Raw genomic sequence first — 17,186 nt, forward strand, 5'->3', positions numbered from 1 at the left:
TCCTCCTCATCTCTTTCTCCCTTCCTTTCTCTTCCCTCCGTTCCTCCCTCCCTCCCTCCCCTCCTTTTGCTGATGTTTCTGGAGCACCTGTCATGCAGTAGGCTCTACGCACGTTCGCCTTAGCTGAGGAGCTTCCATCTCCATCACTCTCACCAGCACTTGGTCTATAGTCTGTGGTTCCCAAAATGAGAATCCTGAACACCGTGTCCGTCGCCTGGTAGGTTGTTAAAGATGAAAATCCTGAGTCTCATCAGAACTGGTGAAGGAAAGGTGCCCAGAGACTCCCCAGGTGTTTCTTTTCTTTTTTTTTTTTTTAAGATTTTTTTATTTGACAGAGAGAGAAAGAGAGAACACGAGCAGGGGGAGGGGCAAAGGGAGAGGGAGAAGCAGACTCCCTGTGAGCAGGGAGCCCAACACGGGGCTCTATCCCAGGACCCTGGGATCATGACCTGAGCTGAAGGCAGAGGTTTAACTGACTAAGCCACCCAGGCGCCCCTCCCCAGGTGTTTCTTATGCTCACCAAAATCAGCAGGCTCTGGCTGCCAGTTCTTGGACCCCCTTCTCTGTCCAGAAGTGCACGGGGCCGGATGAGGAGCAGATTGGTTTCCACTCCCAGGAATTTCCAAATTTGAGGCTGCCTCTCTCCTCTCCCTCTGGGCCTGACCTACTTGGGGGAGATGTCAAGTCCTAGACTACTCAGGCTTAATGGTTAACTACTAGGCTTCACTATTTATGGCAGAATTGTTTCCCCTTTCAGTTTTAGGAAAGAGAAATGTTCCAGGAATGACTTTTACGACCTTGGACAAAACTCACCACTTCTTTGACTCTCCAGAAGGGGCGCCATGATATCATTTTTGAAAAATCTGAACTTCCTCTCCAGCACTGAGTGCACTCTACCTGGCTCCTACTCATTATTAACTTTCCCTTCTAGAATGTAAGGCCCTTCAAGACGAGGAGCTTTGTTTTGCAAATCTTTGTATGTCTCGGGGTACCCACTTAATTTTGTGGAATTCAGGGAGCACCGTTCATCTTGTAGACATCATAGATTTGTGTAGTTAATAAAGCAATTTTCCACAGATGTCAGGAGATGACTTGAGAAGCCAAGTCTTTTATTTATGCATGATAAAGACATCATATTGGCTTGGATGGCACTGGCCCTCCCCATGTTTAGAGTACTCAGCACATAGGGGGTGAATATCTGCTAAATACTTTCCCTCAGATTTTAGTTATGAAAATGTCAAATATACAGAAAAATTGAAACTGGGTTACTATTTAACCCTATCTAGATTCTAGATTCAGTAGGTGTGAATATTAGCTATTATTTGCTTTGTGTGTGTGTGTGTGTGTTTGCCGAATCATTTGAAAGTTAATTGTAATCCTCATGACACTTAACCCATAAATATTTCAGCAGGTATCTCCTAAGAATTAGGACATTCTCCTACATAACTGCAATTCTATCATCACACCTCAGAATAATTAACCATTATTTCCTAAAATCATTTAGAAACAGAAGTTGGTGTTGGTGCCCTGCCCACATGCCCTTGGCCTGCCTAGAGGTCACCTGCCAACAGTTCCCGTATAGCAAACAGGTGACTTCCTGAGTGTCTCCGCCTGAACCTTCATGGTTGGATCAAAACAGTGCACTCCACATTCATACGCTGGGCTAGAGATGCTGGGGAGTCAGTACCCCAACAGTGTTCCTTGACCAGTGATGGAAAGAAGTTGGTGGGTAAACACCCGAGCTTCCTTCCTCTCATGAGTTGACTCTGAGTTGTGCTCCACAGAGGGCGTCAAAGTGTCTACAGTGATGGTCGCCCACAGCACTAACCCTGCTCATTAACACACCCTTTGTTGGTTGTCCTTCCTTCCCTACCTCACTTCCTTACTGTGCTTCCTGAGATCACCTTTAAATAACTACTTGCAGCCGAAGCTTCTGTCTTAGAGTCTGCTCTGGAGGGACCCAGAACCAAGACATTGCTTCATTGCGAAATTCACTTACAAATGATGATAGTAAAACACACTGTTCTTAGATCCACAGAGAAGCAAACTCCAAACCTGCTTAGATGGTGCTTGCAACTCAGCCACGGAAGCCACTCTTAGTTACGATTCTTACTGGAACAATGTTATATGCTGAGGCTGTGTTTATTATGTCCTGTCCAGGCTGTATTAGTAATATAATGATAGCTACTGCTAATTATGAGCTTACTGTGTGGGTGCTTCACATACTTTACTTCACCTACTCCTCACAGTGACTTTGTAGGGAAGGCATTATTATTATATTATTAACGAAGAACTTGAGGCTCCTGGAGGTTAAATAACTTGTTGAAGTCACACGACTAGCAAGAGGCAGATCTCTGGTCTGCTTCACCACTGTGTTAAAATGTGCAGATAACCATAAATCTTCTTTTATTCTATTCTTATATAAATAAGAACAGTAGTGCCGGCCAGATAACACTATATAGCACAGTGTAACAGCACCATAAACGTACATGGTTTTTAACCAATAAAAGAGTTCTCTTCAGGGGCGCCTGGGTGGCTCAGTCGTTAAGCGCCTGCCTTCGGCTCAGGTCATGATCTCAGGATCCTGGGATCGAGCCCCGCATCAGGCTCCCTGCTCAGCGGAAAGCCTGCTTCTCCCTCTCCCACTCCCCCTGCTTGTGTTCCCTCTCTTGCTGTGTCTCTCTCTGTCAAAATAAATAAATAAAATCTTAAAAAAAAAAAAAAAAGAGTTCTCTTCAGTTGCTGATTCTTGAGAGTGTAACACAAGGATTCCCTAAACATGTGAGGGTCTCAAAGGGATAAAACTTTTCCCTGCCTTATAGGATCTCATTAATCTTCAAAAATTTCCTTCCTTTCTGGCTTGTGATCTCCCTGGTTCACCTTGTACTTCTCCTGCCCCAGACCTGATATCAGCTGTTTCTTCAAGGAGTCCTAGTTCATTGTAGTGAGGAATGATATTAAAGCCCAGATTCTAGGTACTAGGAGTTCTTTTCTACTGGATTGGCAGTGTTTCCAGCCATTCCAAGCTGTATACCTAGAAAAAGACTGCATTTTTAAAAATCGTTTTCTTAAAAAAAATTTTAAAAAAATCGTTTTCAATTCTGTTTACCATTACAGTGTTTTACTTTGTTCTTTGATTTTCTGATTAGGTCTTTTTTTCTCTCTTATACTGAAATTCTTGATCTTTTTTTAAGATTTATTTATTTATTTGTTTGAGAGAGAGAGAGTGAGTGAGAGAGAGCACAAACCAGGGGGAGGGGTAGAGGGAGAGGGAGAAGCAGACTCCCCCCCACCCCCCTGCTGAGCAGGGACTCCGATGCGGGGCTGGATCCCAGGACCCTGGGATCACGACCTGAGCCGAAGGCAGATGCTTAACCAACTGAGCCACCCAGGTGCCCCTAAAATTCTTGATTCTTAATGTTATTAACTCAAAAATGTGTTTATCCTTCACTATAAGGAAAATAATTTCAAATAATAAAACCAATAATAATATTACCAAGAAAATGACTGAATGAAATTTAAAATGTCTTTTTAGTTCTTTTTGTCCTTGCAGGGCTCTGAACTGTGCTCTAAAGTCACCGGAAATAAATCATTTCTAGGTGTTGTACAAAAAACCCCACAAAAACCCCCCAAAAACAAAAAAACTTTTCCCTGTCATGCTTGGCTTAGTACAGCTTATGTACCAAGCATGAGTTACCAGTGGCAAACAATATTTTTCCAGCATGATTTAAGTTATGGAATCTTCCAATATTTTGGCCGCCATATTCAAGTTAGATAACTTTGATAATCTGACAGCCTGAGAATGGTAAGGGGGTAAGTCTGAGGAGAGGGTTGGTTTTCACAGCAGCCGAAATATTGGAAGATTCCACAACTTAAATAATGCTGGAAAAGTATTACTTGCCACTGGTAACCCAAGCCCGGTGCATTATCTAACTTGAACATGGCAATGTTCAGTGAAATATGTTACACATTTTTGCATAAGGTCAGGTTTTCCTGGAATAATTACATCCCTGTTAGCAATATGTGGCCCCACCTAGTAATTTAGGGACACATGAAAACTTAGATCTGAAGATGTCTTTCCTAGTTAGTGTCTTCTCTACAAATCCATAAAAAGAAACAGACTTTGAACCCAATTTATTTTGCTGACTTGATTTTACTGTCATAAAGTGTTTAAATTCAAGTAGTATAAAGATGGTAACTTTATAGGGAAGTTTATAGGGAAGGATTCAGGGTTCCAGATGAAGGAACAATTGGCCAAGGAAGTCAACTTTTCAGAGCTCAGCAGGTAAGCAGTAAAACTTTGTCTTGTATAGAAAGTTAAAAACAAGTCAAGTAAAGGAAATTCATTTTGAAAGGATGCTGTCTGGTATGGTGGAAGGGAAGGGGAAACATTAATCCTCCTCCTTAATTAATAGGGCCGGGTAGGGTCTGCCAAGGAGCTCACACTCTCAGTTCTTATTAGGCACCTACAGTGGACAGTGCTTGAGAAAACTCTATTAATGACCAAATTCTGAAATCATCCTTGTTATAGTGTTAAGATAGAAATCTGTTTGGCAAGGTTTTAAAATTACAAAAGAATTGATTTTTTTAAAAAAGATTTTATTTATTTATTTGAGAGAGAGAGACAGAGACAGAGATAGCGAGAGAGGGAACACAAACAGGGGGAGTGGGAGAGGGAGAAGCAGGCTCCCCACTGAGCAGGGAGCCCGATGCGGGGCTCAATCCCAGGGCCCTGAGATCATGACCTGAGCCAAAGGCAGATGCTTAACCAAGTGAGCCACTGAGGCTTCCCAGAAGAATTGATGTTAGTACTAAATGTATCTTATTGAAATATTGACGTAGGGTTGCCAGTCAGAAAGGGTGAGTCTGGCAGGAATGAAGCTTGCTCCTGTCAGGACCGGCCTGGGATGGGGAGGAGCAGAGCCTGCCTACAGAAGTCCTAGGCAGGTTAATATTTGAATTATAGTCCAGCTCTTGAAGGTTAATATTTGTATTAAGGGGACAAAACTTCAAGTCCCTAATGTCTGTGGAGAGGGCTCAGAAGGGATTAATGGCAGCTTCTTAAAGGAGGAAAATATCAGTCTATGCAGTAGGGTGCTTAAGAGTCTGGCCTTGGGAGTCCAGAGTTCGAATCCTAGCCCTGACATTTCCTGTCTCCAGGATCTTGGGCAAATTATATAATCTCTCCAAACCTTTAGAAATGACCTCAAGAGGGTTGTTAGGGACTTCACTGAGATTGAAATAAATATGTAGAGTGTTTAGCACAGTGCCTGTTGCATAGAAAGCATTCAACATGTGTTTCTACTGTATTCATGTGGTACTCTTGAAAGGAGGTAATACATACATGTTTTTTCCAGATAAAATGGAAAGAATCTAGGGAGAGGGATAGCAGCAGCAAAAGCATAGAAGGAAAAAAAAGGAGGACTTTATTATCCATTATTTTTAATCTATACTGGGTTATGCAGAATGTGTATTCCAAGGGGGAGGGTGGTGGTGGGGTAGGGGGGAAAGCAGAGAGATTAACATGATTTCAGACCAGAGACCATGTTGCAGTTGAGTCTCTTCTAGGGTATGAACCATTTGAGTCTATGGAATTTGGAGCAGTCTCAAAAACTCTCTTTAGCAGAGAGCAACTTTTACAAAAATTGCCCGAGAGAGGCTTTCAAAATCAGAATTACTACAGCTCAGTAGAGACTGTCTGTGAATGAAGCAAGTTTCTTCTCTCTTTCTGTTAAAATGACATTCTATCAATTTCTCCAGGGAAGACTGGCTCCACTTTCCCCAGGGCTGCCCTATAGCTTCCCTATATCTTATAGCCTATTTCCTTGTGGTTTTCTTTTTCTTGCCTTAAAAAAAAAAAATCCTTAATACTAAAAGTACTTTGAACTCAACAATCAGAACAAGATTGTTTAATTAAAAACTAGGAAAAGTACTGTTACAGTTGGGATGACTCATCTGGGATTTTATTTTAAATGCATAATAGACAAGAGGAGGGTTCATAAACTCAGTACAGACCAAAGTACAGAACCAACTACACCCTTTCTCCCCCAGCAGATCAGACATAAATTTGTTAAAGATGGCGTGGAACATCAGTGGCCTAATGAGAATGTGCAGATTTCTTCTCTTAGTGATTTTGTTTCCGCCCTGTGAGGTGACAAGTAAGTTGATATTCCTTTGGTCTCTTTGTAAATAAACATTTCCGATTAAAACACGATCCGTGGGCATTGGGAAAATCCAAAATCCAAATCTCCAAATACACAGTTGGTATGGCTCAGAGTAGAGGAGTCAGACAACATGATAAGACATTAAATGGAAAAATATTTTTATGGTTCTGATATTATAAGACAGAGTAAATATTCTATTCTCTCCAGAGCCACAGCCGGAGTTTTTCTACATTTTAACACATTTCATTAGTAATGACATCCAAAATAAGCTCTTCTGTTTATGTGAGCATACCAGTTACAGGAAAATCTTGCCTGCATTTGTTCTCTCCCCCAACCTGGAAGTAGATCCCCTACCCCACAAACCCCAATTTTAAAAGTAATACATAGTCCTTGTAAAAAAACAAAATTAGGAAATATATAAAAGGATAAAGAAGGCATGCCTGGGTGGCTCAGTCAGTTGAGCATCTGCCTCTTGATTTTGTGGGATCGGCCTGTGTCAGGCTCAGGCTCATCGGGAAGTCTGCTCGGGATTCCCTCTCTCCCTCTCTCTCTGCCCTTCCCTACCCTGCTCACGTGTGAGCGTCTTCTCTCTCTCTCTCCCTCTGTCCCCCCCCAAAATAAATAAAATATTTAATAAAAAAAAGAATAAAGAAAACTAAATTCCATCATCCAGAGAAAACCACTCAACAACATTTTGTTATATGTTCTTCCAGATTTCTAAAAAAATACTAGGCAGCAATCACATTGTTTTCACCAGTAGTTTATGCATTTTAAAAAATTTTTTAAAAGATTTTATTTATTTATTTGACAGAGAGACACAGCGAGAGAGGGAACACAAGCAGGGGCAGTGGGAGAGGGAGAAGCAGACTCCCCGCTGAGCAGGGAGCCCCACACAGGACTCGATCCCAGGATCCTGAGATCATGACCTGAGCCGAAGGCAGACGCTTAATGACTGAGCCACCTAGGCGCCCCTAGTTTATGCATTTTAAAGGAAAAGTTCATATGTTTACAGACTATATTAACAAATGTTATGTCGGGGGCAAGTCTGTGGCAGCTAAAGGCAATTTTAGCTTCTGTTATTTGCTTCTGAACCAGGGAAGTAAGAACTGTAATTCAGGTATGTTACAGTGAATGGATTTCTGAAAATCAGAGATGAAGACCAACTGCTATATATTCTAATCATCTACTCTACAACAACTCATCTATGCTACAAACCACAGCTGTTTAAACATCAATTATTGTTCAAACATCAGAAATGCAAGGCCAAATTTTCCATAATCCCATCACCTAATCAGAAATCTTTTCAAATCAGCTTTTGTCCATACTCAATTGCATATTCAATTTTTATATACTTACAGTAATTACTAGAGATGTAATTTACATTCTGCCTATTCACCTAATGTGTCTTAAGTATTTTTCAATTTTGCTATTGTCCTTTTTCGTTTGTATTTCCCCAATTCCACCCCCTTCCTTTGCTACTTTCAACCCCTTGAAGTAAACAGTTTAAGTCTGGAAAGCATTTCTCTATTTTTTTCTCTATTTTTTATCAACCCTATTCAGTATACACACTGAGATTTTTCCCAAGACTTTTCCTCTTAAATGCATGTGTGCGTGCATGTGTGTGTGCGTGTGTGTGTTTGTGTGTAAATGGGGTAATTCTGTGCATAGTAGTTCTCAAACTTCACTGCACATTAGAATCGCCTGAAGGCTTTTTGCAAATGCAATGCCCAGATTGCACTCATATCAATTAATCAGAATGTCTGGGGGTGGGAGCAAGCATCAGTGTTTTTAAAGATCCCCAGGTGAGTCCAATGTGTAGCAAAATCTGGTAACCATCATTTTAACATTTTGCTTCTTTTAGTTACATTATGGAACTTTTCCCTTGTAAAATCATATAGATCAATATGACTATGTTTAATTATTACAGAGTATTTCATTGCACTTGTGTAATGTGATTTGTTTAACCTATCTCCTGATTATACCATTTAGATAATTCACTTTAGGTTAATAGTTTCTTCCTGCCCTCCCAGGTTCTGTTTTAACTGTGAATGATAGAACTGAGAACTATATTCTGGACACTTGGCTTGGCTCCCAAGAATCTCTGAAATGTGCCGTTCAAAACCACACCAGGGAGGAAGAACTTCTCTGGTACCGAGAAGAGGGGACAGTGGACTTGAAATCTGGAAACAAAATCAACTCCAGCTCTGTCTGTGTCTCTTCCATCAGTGAAAATGACAACGGAGTCACCTTTACCTGCAAGCTGCAGAGCGACCAGTCGGTGTCCGTCTCGGTGGTGCTGAATGTCATTTGTGAGTGAGGGGGAAGAAACTGCTAGTCTGTGTTGTCTGCACTATATTAACTGGTACTTGAAACCTGGGACTAAAGAGTGTGTGCATTTTCACATTTGCTTGGTGTTGCCTCATTGCCCTATTTATGCTCCCACAACAATGCACGAGGGTGCCTATTTCCTTACACCCTCATGCGCACTGAGTATCCTCAAACTCTAAGAATTTGCTGGCCTGATGTGGAATTTTATTTTCATTTTCTAAATTAAGAATGAGGGTGTCCACCCTTTCATAAATGTATTGGCTGTTCATGTTTCTTTTCTGCGAAATGCCTGCTCATGTCCTTTACCCATTTCTCTATTGGGTTATTTGCCTTTTTAAAATTGGTTTGGCTAGGGGTGCCTGGGTGGCTCAGTTGGTTAAGTGACTGACTCTTGATTTTGGCTCAGGTCATGATCTCAGGGTTGTGAGATTGAACCCCCCCCACCCCGACGAGCCCTGCGTGGAACCCCATGTGGAGCTCTGTGATGGGTCTGGAGCCTGCTTAAGATTCTCTCTCTCCCTCTCCCTCTGGCCCTACACCCACACACACTCTCTCTCTCTAAAAGAAGAAGAGGAAGAAGAAGAGAAGGAAGGAAGGAAGGAAGGAAGGAAGGAAGAAAAGAATGCCCATCAAGTAAAATGATTAAAAAGTCCTATATTACATGGTATCACTCTAAAACAATGAGCTAGATCTCTGTGGTTCAATGTGGATATATCTCTCAAAAACATGCAAGCTATTGAGAGAATAGAGTCTTTTATATAAGCCTCCTAAAACAATACAATGTATTTCCTATTGGTACATTATATGTATATAAAAAACTGTTTTTTTTAAAAAAAGATCTGCAAGGATTTACATCAAACTCATAGCAGTGAGCATCTTTGGGGAGCCGGGAAGTGAACAAGATGGAGTCAAAGAGGATCTTAACTTTATCCGAAATGTACTAATTTTTGCAAAAGGGAATATTTATGTATAGCTGACAGGCTTCACAGCTTCATAATTAACTTTAAATAGTTAAATAAAAAGTAACAACTAATAGGACATGTCCACAGGCCCTATGGTATATATGGTAATTATGTTATCTATTCTCGCAGCTTACTACATATCTGAATACCATATAACATCCTCGTTGGATATGGATACAGAATTTCAAGCTCATTCCAAAGAGCAACAAAATGTCACTTTTCTGAGTTATTAATAGCACAGCCTACTCAGGGTCTAATTATTCAGTGTGCAGATTATACAAGCTCCTTTTTTCCTCTTCTCCACCTCTATCTCTTTCCTACTGCCCACTTTTCAAGCACTTTATTACACTTCTGCACCTTGACCTTAAAACACAAGGGGCATGGAGAAGAAAAAGAGTCAGCTCAGCCATTTCTCCTCCTACCCCAGGTGGGGGTGAGTTGGAATTATTTGGTGAAGATAAATGTGTTCAAGTATCTATGTCTCTATGACTGCCCTTATCATGGAGGGAGTAAGGACTTGCTCACACAGAGGGATGAGGGAGACTCAGAAGGTCATACCTTCCATCGATGTCAGAGTTGCCATGATTGGAACACCTTCTGGGAGGAGGACATTATTTCTAGAGGATCACTGAGGAAATGCAAGTAGGCACTGTAGATGTGGCCAGGGCAAATGTGGTTCGATAACATGCAAAAATAGAGGATGTAAGGACACCTCAAAACCACCATGGCCGCCGCCACCACAATGATAGTAACTAGCACCGTGGTAAATGCTATACAGGCGTTATCTCATTTAATGTCTACAGCAGGGAAAGGTATCATCCCACTTTTTAGATGAGGAAATTGAGCGGTTACTTAGCAGTTAAGTAACTTTCTCAAGGTCACAGTAAGTGGTGTAGATGGAATTAGGGACAACTGCAATTCCTGCTTTCTTCCTATTATACTGTTTTCTCCAACATATTAGTGCAGATTGGTTTCAGAGAGCAAAGACTCAAGGCTTATGTTCTTATGTAGTGTTATAAATCTTCCACAATACAGATTCATTATTTTATTTATTCTTAAAATTTTTAAAAAAGATTTTATTTATTTGACAGAAAGAGAGAGCCCAAGCAGGGGGAACGGCAGGCAGAGGGAGAAGCAGACTCCCCGCTGAGCAGGGAGCCCGATGTGGGGCTCGATCCCAAGACCCTGGGATCACGACCTGAGCCGAAGGCAGACGCTTAACTGACTGAGCCACCCAGGCACCCCGATTCATTATTATTTATTATTTTTAATTATTTCTTTTTTCATATAGTTGCTTCTGATTTCTCTTTTTAAGATTTTATTTATTTATTTATTTATTTATTTATTTGAGAGAGAGAGAGTACAAGCAGGGGGAGAGGCAGAGGGAGAGGGAGAAGCAGACTCCCCACTGCATAAGGAGCCCCATGTGGGACTCAATCCCAGGACCCTGCGATCATGACCTGAGCCAAAGGCAGACATTTAACCAACTGAGCCACCCAGGTGCCCCCCATTATTTTTTTTTAAGATTTATTTATTTGAGAGAGAGAGTGCTCATACCTGCAAGTGGGGGAGGGGCAGAGGGAGAGAATCTTCAAGCAGAAGCTCCTCCCTGAGTGTGGAGTCAGATGTGGGGTTTGATCCCACGACCCATGAGATCACGACCTGAGCCGAAACCAAGAGCTGGTCGCTTAAATGACTGATCCACCGAGGCGCCCCAGATTCGTTATTATATACGTTTGTTTCACGGTTCATCTTCTCTACCACATAGAAGTTCTATGAGGTTTGGAACTGGATATATGTTATTTACAATTGGATCCCTGAGTCCTAGTCCAGTGCTTGGCATAGTAGATACTCAATAAATTTTTGTCAAATGAATGGATGACTACATGAGATAGACTGAAGGAAGACCTTGAACGTTGACAGTAAACTACTGCTTATCAGCTAATTCAACCTAAATGCTTGAGTCTTGCAGTCCCCCCTATTCTAAGTGGAGATGACTTCCAAGCAGTTGAGGAAGGCAGTGATGTGAAGTTGGTTTGCAGTGTGAAATCCAACCCCCAGGCTCAAATGATGTGGTACAGAAACAGCAACATCCTGAATTTAGAGAAAACTTACCAAGTCCATCAGACAAGTGAGTCTCTTCAACTGTCAATCACCAAAGTCAAGAAATCTGACAATGGAACCTACAGCTGTGTTGCAAATTCATCTCTGCAAGTGGAGACCAAGGACTTTCATCTCATCGTCAAAGGTAACTCTCTTCTTAAGTAATAGTAAGCAAAAGGTCAGAATAGGTTTTCCTAAATATTTCTGTGGCAACAAATGATGATGACAGTTATGATTAGTGGCTATGATTTTCTTTGGAGAGTCATCCCTATCCAAGGAATTTCAATTCTTCCATTTAGGATCCCACTCCATATAAAACACTGCTTTTTGGGCAAAGGTCCTTTTTAGAACCAAGGGGTAGAAGACAATTCCGGGTGGCTTTTAGGAAGGAGTATCTTTCATGAATCCTCTTGGGCAACAAGGTTCATAGGAGCTGGACTTCTGAGTTTACAGCCCTAATGACAAACAGAAAAAGAAGTCAGAAACACAGAGAGAAAGAAAGATAGATAAGAAAATGAGTCTCTTAAATCATTCCTAACTCTGAAATTGTAATCTATAGGCTAAGCAGTAGTGAGAGAGGGGGTAGATGGTGCAAAAAGGTCTTTCTCTTGGCTTCATGCTTCACCTACCCAGATTTTTCATCCCTGCAGTAAATAACAGGGAACAAACGAAGTTCCAAGTGTTCTTCCCTCATACTTCTCATTCATACAAGAAGAGAATGGGGACCTGAGCAGAGAAAGCAAGGAAGACAGTAGAAAGAAATGAGGTCAGGGAACGAATGGAATGCAGACCAATATTTCCACACCTCCACTTACCACGGGTGATTGTGGCAAAAACTGACCTTGAGGTGAGCAGCACAAAAAGAAATTTTTAAGAACACAACTGTGATAACTGGAATAGGAATGATCTTGGTAGCAGGATAAAGAAAGCCACCGTCTAAGCACAGCAGAAAAGACCTGTAGAGGATGTTGAGTCTTGAGGGCTTCTGTAGACAATGCCCAAGCCCTGGAAATTTTTGGATGTTGAAGCAGGACAGTATGAGATGGAAATTGGCAGCAATCAAACCTGTCAATCATTCTTTGCTGCTATTAACTGAATCCAAGTTCAAAAATAACTTCCTTTCTGATAACAGATTCCGAAAGTTTGGTTAACATAGTTTTCTTAGATAACATCTCTTTAATTTGAAACAACCATTTATTAAGACCCTTAATTGTCAATCTTAGTTGCTGAATATACAGGAAAAACATACTAAAAAAATCTTTGAAGTTTGCTTTCATGTTAAAACTGCATTTATGAAGTTGAGAGACATATCAGATCATGTCATCTGCAAACTTGGGCAAGCTAAGTTAATGTTCTGGTTGGAAAGCCTTAGTTTGGGTACATTTTAATAAGTCCCTTCTCTTTCTAATTGGATAATGTGGATCCATTGAAATAAAATTTAAGTTTTCTGAAAAAAAAAAAAGAAAGAAAGAAAAAGAAAAGCAAGATACCTGGGGTAGCAGATGCAGAAGATGCTCATGCACACATTTCCTGGTCTGAGGCCAATACTCTAAGAACAGCCAAACAAGCTGAGGCTCCTATTTCTTGTTAGAACATTATTCACTTCATCATTTGCTTCCCTGTGCCCACACATTGCCTTTCTTGCTAGTTCCTGGGAAGCCAGGAACCCCTGCCAGAAGTGTTGGATGATGTGACCACAGGGCTTATTTCCTCGCCCTCGAGGAGAGGTCTGGGATACCAACCCAGTTGAAGGCCCATTACTGTGATTACTGTGATTACTGGCGTGTTCAGTAATTTGTCCTACAGAGCAGTGACGGTATGCCCAGGGGCTGCTTGCTTTCTTTTTTTTTTTTCTTTTTTTTAAATTTTATTTATTTGACAGAGAGAGAGATAGCGAGAGCAGGAACACAAGCAGGGGGAGTGGGAGAGGGAGAAGCAGGCTTCCCGCCGAGCAGGGAGCCCGATGTGGGACTCGATCCTGGGACTCCGGGATCATGAACTGAGCCGAAGGCAGACGCTTAACGACTGAGCCACCCAGGCGCCCGGGGCTGCTTGCTTTCAAAACCAAACCCACAAATAATCCAAGTACTCATGGGATCTAGAAGTGGTGGAGGAGGCACCCTATTGAAGCCCTGCCTATTTACCTCCTCTCCGAAGCATGGGTGGTGGGGACCTCCAGCCACGCCATTACAATCGGCTGTGAAAATTATGCGCAGAGATTAGGGAATTATATCATCCCTGTTGGTTAAGAAGGAATCACGAGTGCTCTGTGCCATAAAAAAGACAAAACAAAACAAAATAAAACATACAACTCGTGTGGCAAGCAGAATGCTAGCTTGGCAACTTGGCTCTTAGGTGGGCAGGATCCTGTTTTGGGTGGAGCTCTTCCAAACCAACTTGTTTTTCTGATTTCTTCCTGCTCTATTATTTCCTTGGCTGTGGGCTGCCTTCACAGCATTAAGTGCTCTGCTGCTGGTGCTCAGGCTAAATATGTTTGCCGTGAGTCTCTCCCGGCTTCGCCCCTCAGTGGGGTAGTTTCTAAATGAGGCCATGCAAAGCTAGAAGTGAAAGCATGGATCTTGAGCACACAAGAGTATAGCCTGTGTGTTGGGATTATCTTGCCTAATAAATACGGAGGGGAAAAAATAACCAAGTCTGGTTACAAATAAGAGAGTAAAACAGGACAGCAGGAGAGATGCAGCACACTTTTTATTTCCTATAAATTCCTTAAATATTATCTTATCCAAGATTGGAGCCCTGCCCCTTTTCTAGGCTGAATTCAGGGGCTTACACTGGGTCATTTAAATGTCTTTGTTGATCTTAATTAAGCACTCTTACTTTTGAAAGTTTCATCCCGGGCACCTGGGTGGCTCATTTGGTTAGGCGTCTGCCTTCGGCTCAGGTCATGATCCCAGGGTCCTGGGATCGAGTCCTGCATCGGGCTCCCTGCTCAGCGGGGAGTCTGCTTCTCCCTCTGCCTCTGCCTCTCTCTCTCTGTCTCTCATGAATAAACAAATAAAATGTTTTTAAAAAAAGTTTCATCCCATATCATATCAAACATTAAAATGAAGCACATTAAGTATACTTTTTTGCTGTAAAAATTTTGAAAGGATGTTTGTAACTTGCATACATTTTGGATTTTTATTATAAATAAGTTATTAATTTGGTTCTTAAAGTTTAAATATTATTATTATTATGTAACAGTTGGGTTACAGTTGACACAAAGTTACATTTTATAGATGTTTGAACATTTATTAATTTTGCCACTTTATTTTCATATTTTGGAACCTATATATATATATTTTTTTAAAGATTTTATTTATTTATTTGAGAGAGAGAGACACACAGCAAGAGAGGGAACACAAGCAGGGGGAGTGGGAGAGGGAGAAACAGGCTTCCCAGGGAGCAGGGAGCCCGATGCGGGGCTCGATCCCAGGACCCTGGGATCATGACCTGAGCCGAAGGCAGACGCTTAAAACGACTGAGCCACCCAGGCACCCCTGCTGATCTCTTTCTAGCCCAAATTAGAAGTAGACCTTGTTCTTCCATGTCATTTAGAAAGGTATGAACATCTTTGCCAAGGTTGGGAAGGCTGGTGCTTTGTCCTGCTTCCCTAGGGGGACCACACAGCCACCTTGTATAATGTCTTGTCACCTGCTTGGGGCACTATCACAGTGCTACTCCTCGGGCCCAGAGGCCTCTCTCCCCTTAGTCCAGCAGGCTCTTCCACTTTTCTCTTCTTCTTCTTTTTTTTTTTTTTTAAGATTTTATTTTTAAGCAGTCTCTATACCCAACGTGGGGCTCGAACTCACAACCCTGAGATCGAGAGTTGCATGCTCTTCCGACTGAGCCAGCCAGACACCCCTAATTTTTTTCTTCTTGCCTTTAAGTCCTTCCTCTTTTTTCTCCCTTGGAGATACCTCCGAATATCTTTGGGGCTTTTCAAAGTGCAGAAAAAAAACATTGATTTCAGCCTATTTCTGCTTTCTGTGTGGCAAAAATTTTGGATGGAGAAAGCACAAAATGGTCTGACTACCTGCTTTGGGAGAGTTATTCATATTACAATAAATTATCCTTCCACAAAGGAATGGATCCAAAGCCTAGCTCTGCTAGTTACTAGTTCTGTGACTTTGGATCAGTGGTTCCTCACCTGTAAAATGAGGGAATAATTCCTATCTTCTTGGGTTGTTTGGGGGCTTTAATTAAGAGAATGATCTAGTAGAAGTATATAAACAAGACTCGTATAAATGTTAGCTCTTGCTCCTTGTGTTTGCATTTCCAACAGATAGAACTGTGGCTCTACCAATAGAACCCATTATTGCTGCGTGTATTGTGGTCTTTCTGACGGTGTGCTTTGGCCTGATTGCTAGAAGAAAAAGAATAATGAAGGTATCTAAGTATTCTAAGCTATTTAGGTAAAAAGTCACCTAAATACAGGCAGAGAACTGGCTGTCTAAGTGACTCTGGAGTTGGGAACCACACTTGGACACTCTGGTCTCTCTAAAGATCTAAAATGGAAGTTGCTCAAAGAAATAAAAATCGTACAAATACTATGAGTACCCCTTTAACAAAGACTGGGAAGGCATCGGGACAAAACCTGGGTGAAAATAGCTGTGGTGTTAGGAGTAGGGGATTGGGGGCTGATTTTTCTTCCTTTTAAATTGCCCTTTATTGTTGCTATGGTACCTTCGGGACAATAAATAAATATACAGAGAAACATCTGCTATGGGTTCAGAGATCTGCATGAAAAAAAAGTGGCCCTTGCTGCTCACCTTGTGAGTACAGCCCCAGGCCCTGGTAGCCGTGGGCTGGAGTTTGAACTGTTGAATGGCTCACCTTGGTGGTTAGCTTGGTGCAGAGTGTGTGTGCCTCTGTTAATGCCATGCATTTGGCTTCGCCGGTTATTCCAGTGCCAAAGGGAGGCAAATGTGGCAGGAAGCCTCTAAGAAAAGGCCAGTATGGTCTAGGCTTGTTATTTATGCAGCAAGAGGCATCTTCTTGAAACATATGGTACCTGGGTATGATTCAGGGCAACAACGTCTCCCAAGAAGAAATTCACCCACCCCCTAGTGCCAACCCAAAGCAAATTTTTGCCTGGGGAAAAAAAAGGAAGAAAGAAAGAAAAGGAAAGTAAAAAGAAATATTCAACTACCTAAGAATCCTGGAAGCATTTTGATTTAAGAATTATATCTCTGTAGGTTCAATAGAAATAATTAATATGGCCAAAGACAGACACTAGCGCAGAAGTGTCTGTATTTCCAGCCACCTCTGTATTGATGAGTATTTTTCTCGGTAGGAGATTAACAGACATTTGGGTTTCCTATCCCTTGAGCCACATTGGTGCATTCAAAATGTTTATCTACAGCCTTAGAAAAGCAGGCAAACTCATTGCCCTTGTGTTTGCTTTTAGCTGTGCATAAAGGATGAAGATCCTCAAAGAGACACAGCTTTGTAAGTACTCCGGGCTGGGGCCAGTGATTTCCCAGAAGCAGATGGGTAGCTGTGGTGTGTGTCATACTGGGCAAACTCCTCCTGAGGTGGGAGGTGCTGGGAGGTGAAGAGGTTCAGGCAAGAATGGAGGGTGGCGGAGAATCTGCCTCCACTTTAGAGGAAGACAGGTGAGGCTAGG

General features: G+C 41.7%; 1 protein-coding gene across 1 annotated transcript; it reads left to right on the forward strand.

The window, feature by feature from the left end:
* Positions 1–6,076: 6,076 nt before the first annotated feature.
* On the forward strand, positions 6,077–17,012 carry TMIGD1 (transmembrane and immunoglobulin domain containing 1). The gene is made up of 5 exons (XM_021704479.1): positions 6,077–6,158; positions 8,195–8,473; positions 11,427–11,702; positions 15,843–15,946; positions 16,968–17,012. The coding sequence occupies exons 1-5, from the start codon at positions 6,077–6,079 to the stop codon at positions 17,010–17,012; spliced, it is 786 nt and encodes a 261-aa protein (XP_021560154.1).
* Positions 17,013–17,186: the final 174 nt, after the last annotated feature.

The sequence above is a fragment of the Neomonachus schauinslandi genome, chromosome 15, assembly GCF_002201575.2.
Source record: "Neomonachus schauinslandi chromosome 15, ASM220157v2, whole genome shotgun sequence".
Lineage (NCBI taxonomy): Eukaryota > Metazoa > Chordata > Mammalia > Carnivora > Phocidae > Neomonachus > Neomonachus schauinslandi.

Coding starts and splice junctions, on each gene's coding strand:
- TMIGD1 (XM_021704479.1), top strand. CDS start 6,077: ATGGCGTGGAACATCAGTGGCCTAATGAGAATGTGCAGATTTCTTCTC. Junction 8,474..11,426: donor GGTGGTGCTGAATGTCATTT/GTGAGTGAGGGG, acceptor TGAGTCTTGCAG/TCCCCCCTATTCTAAGTGGA. Junction 11,703..15,842: donor CTTTCATCTCATCGTCAAAG/GTAACTCTCTTC, acceptor CATTTCCAACAG/ATAGAACTGTGGCTCTACCA.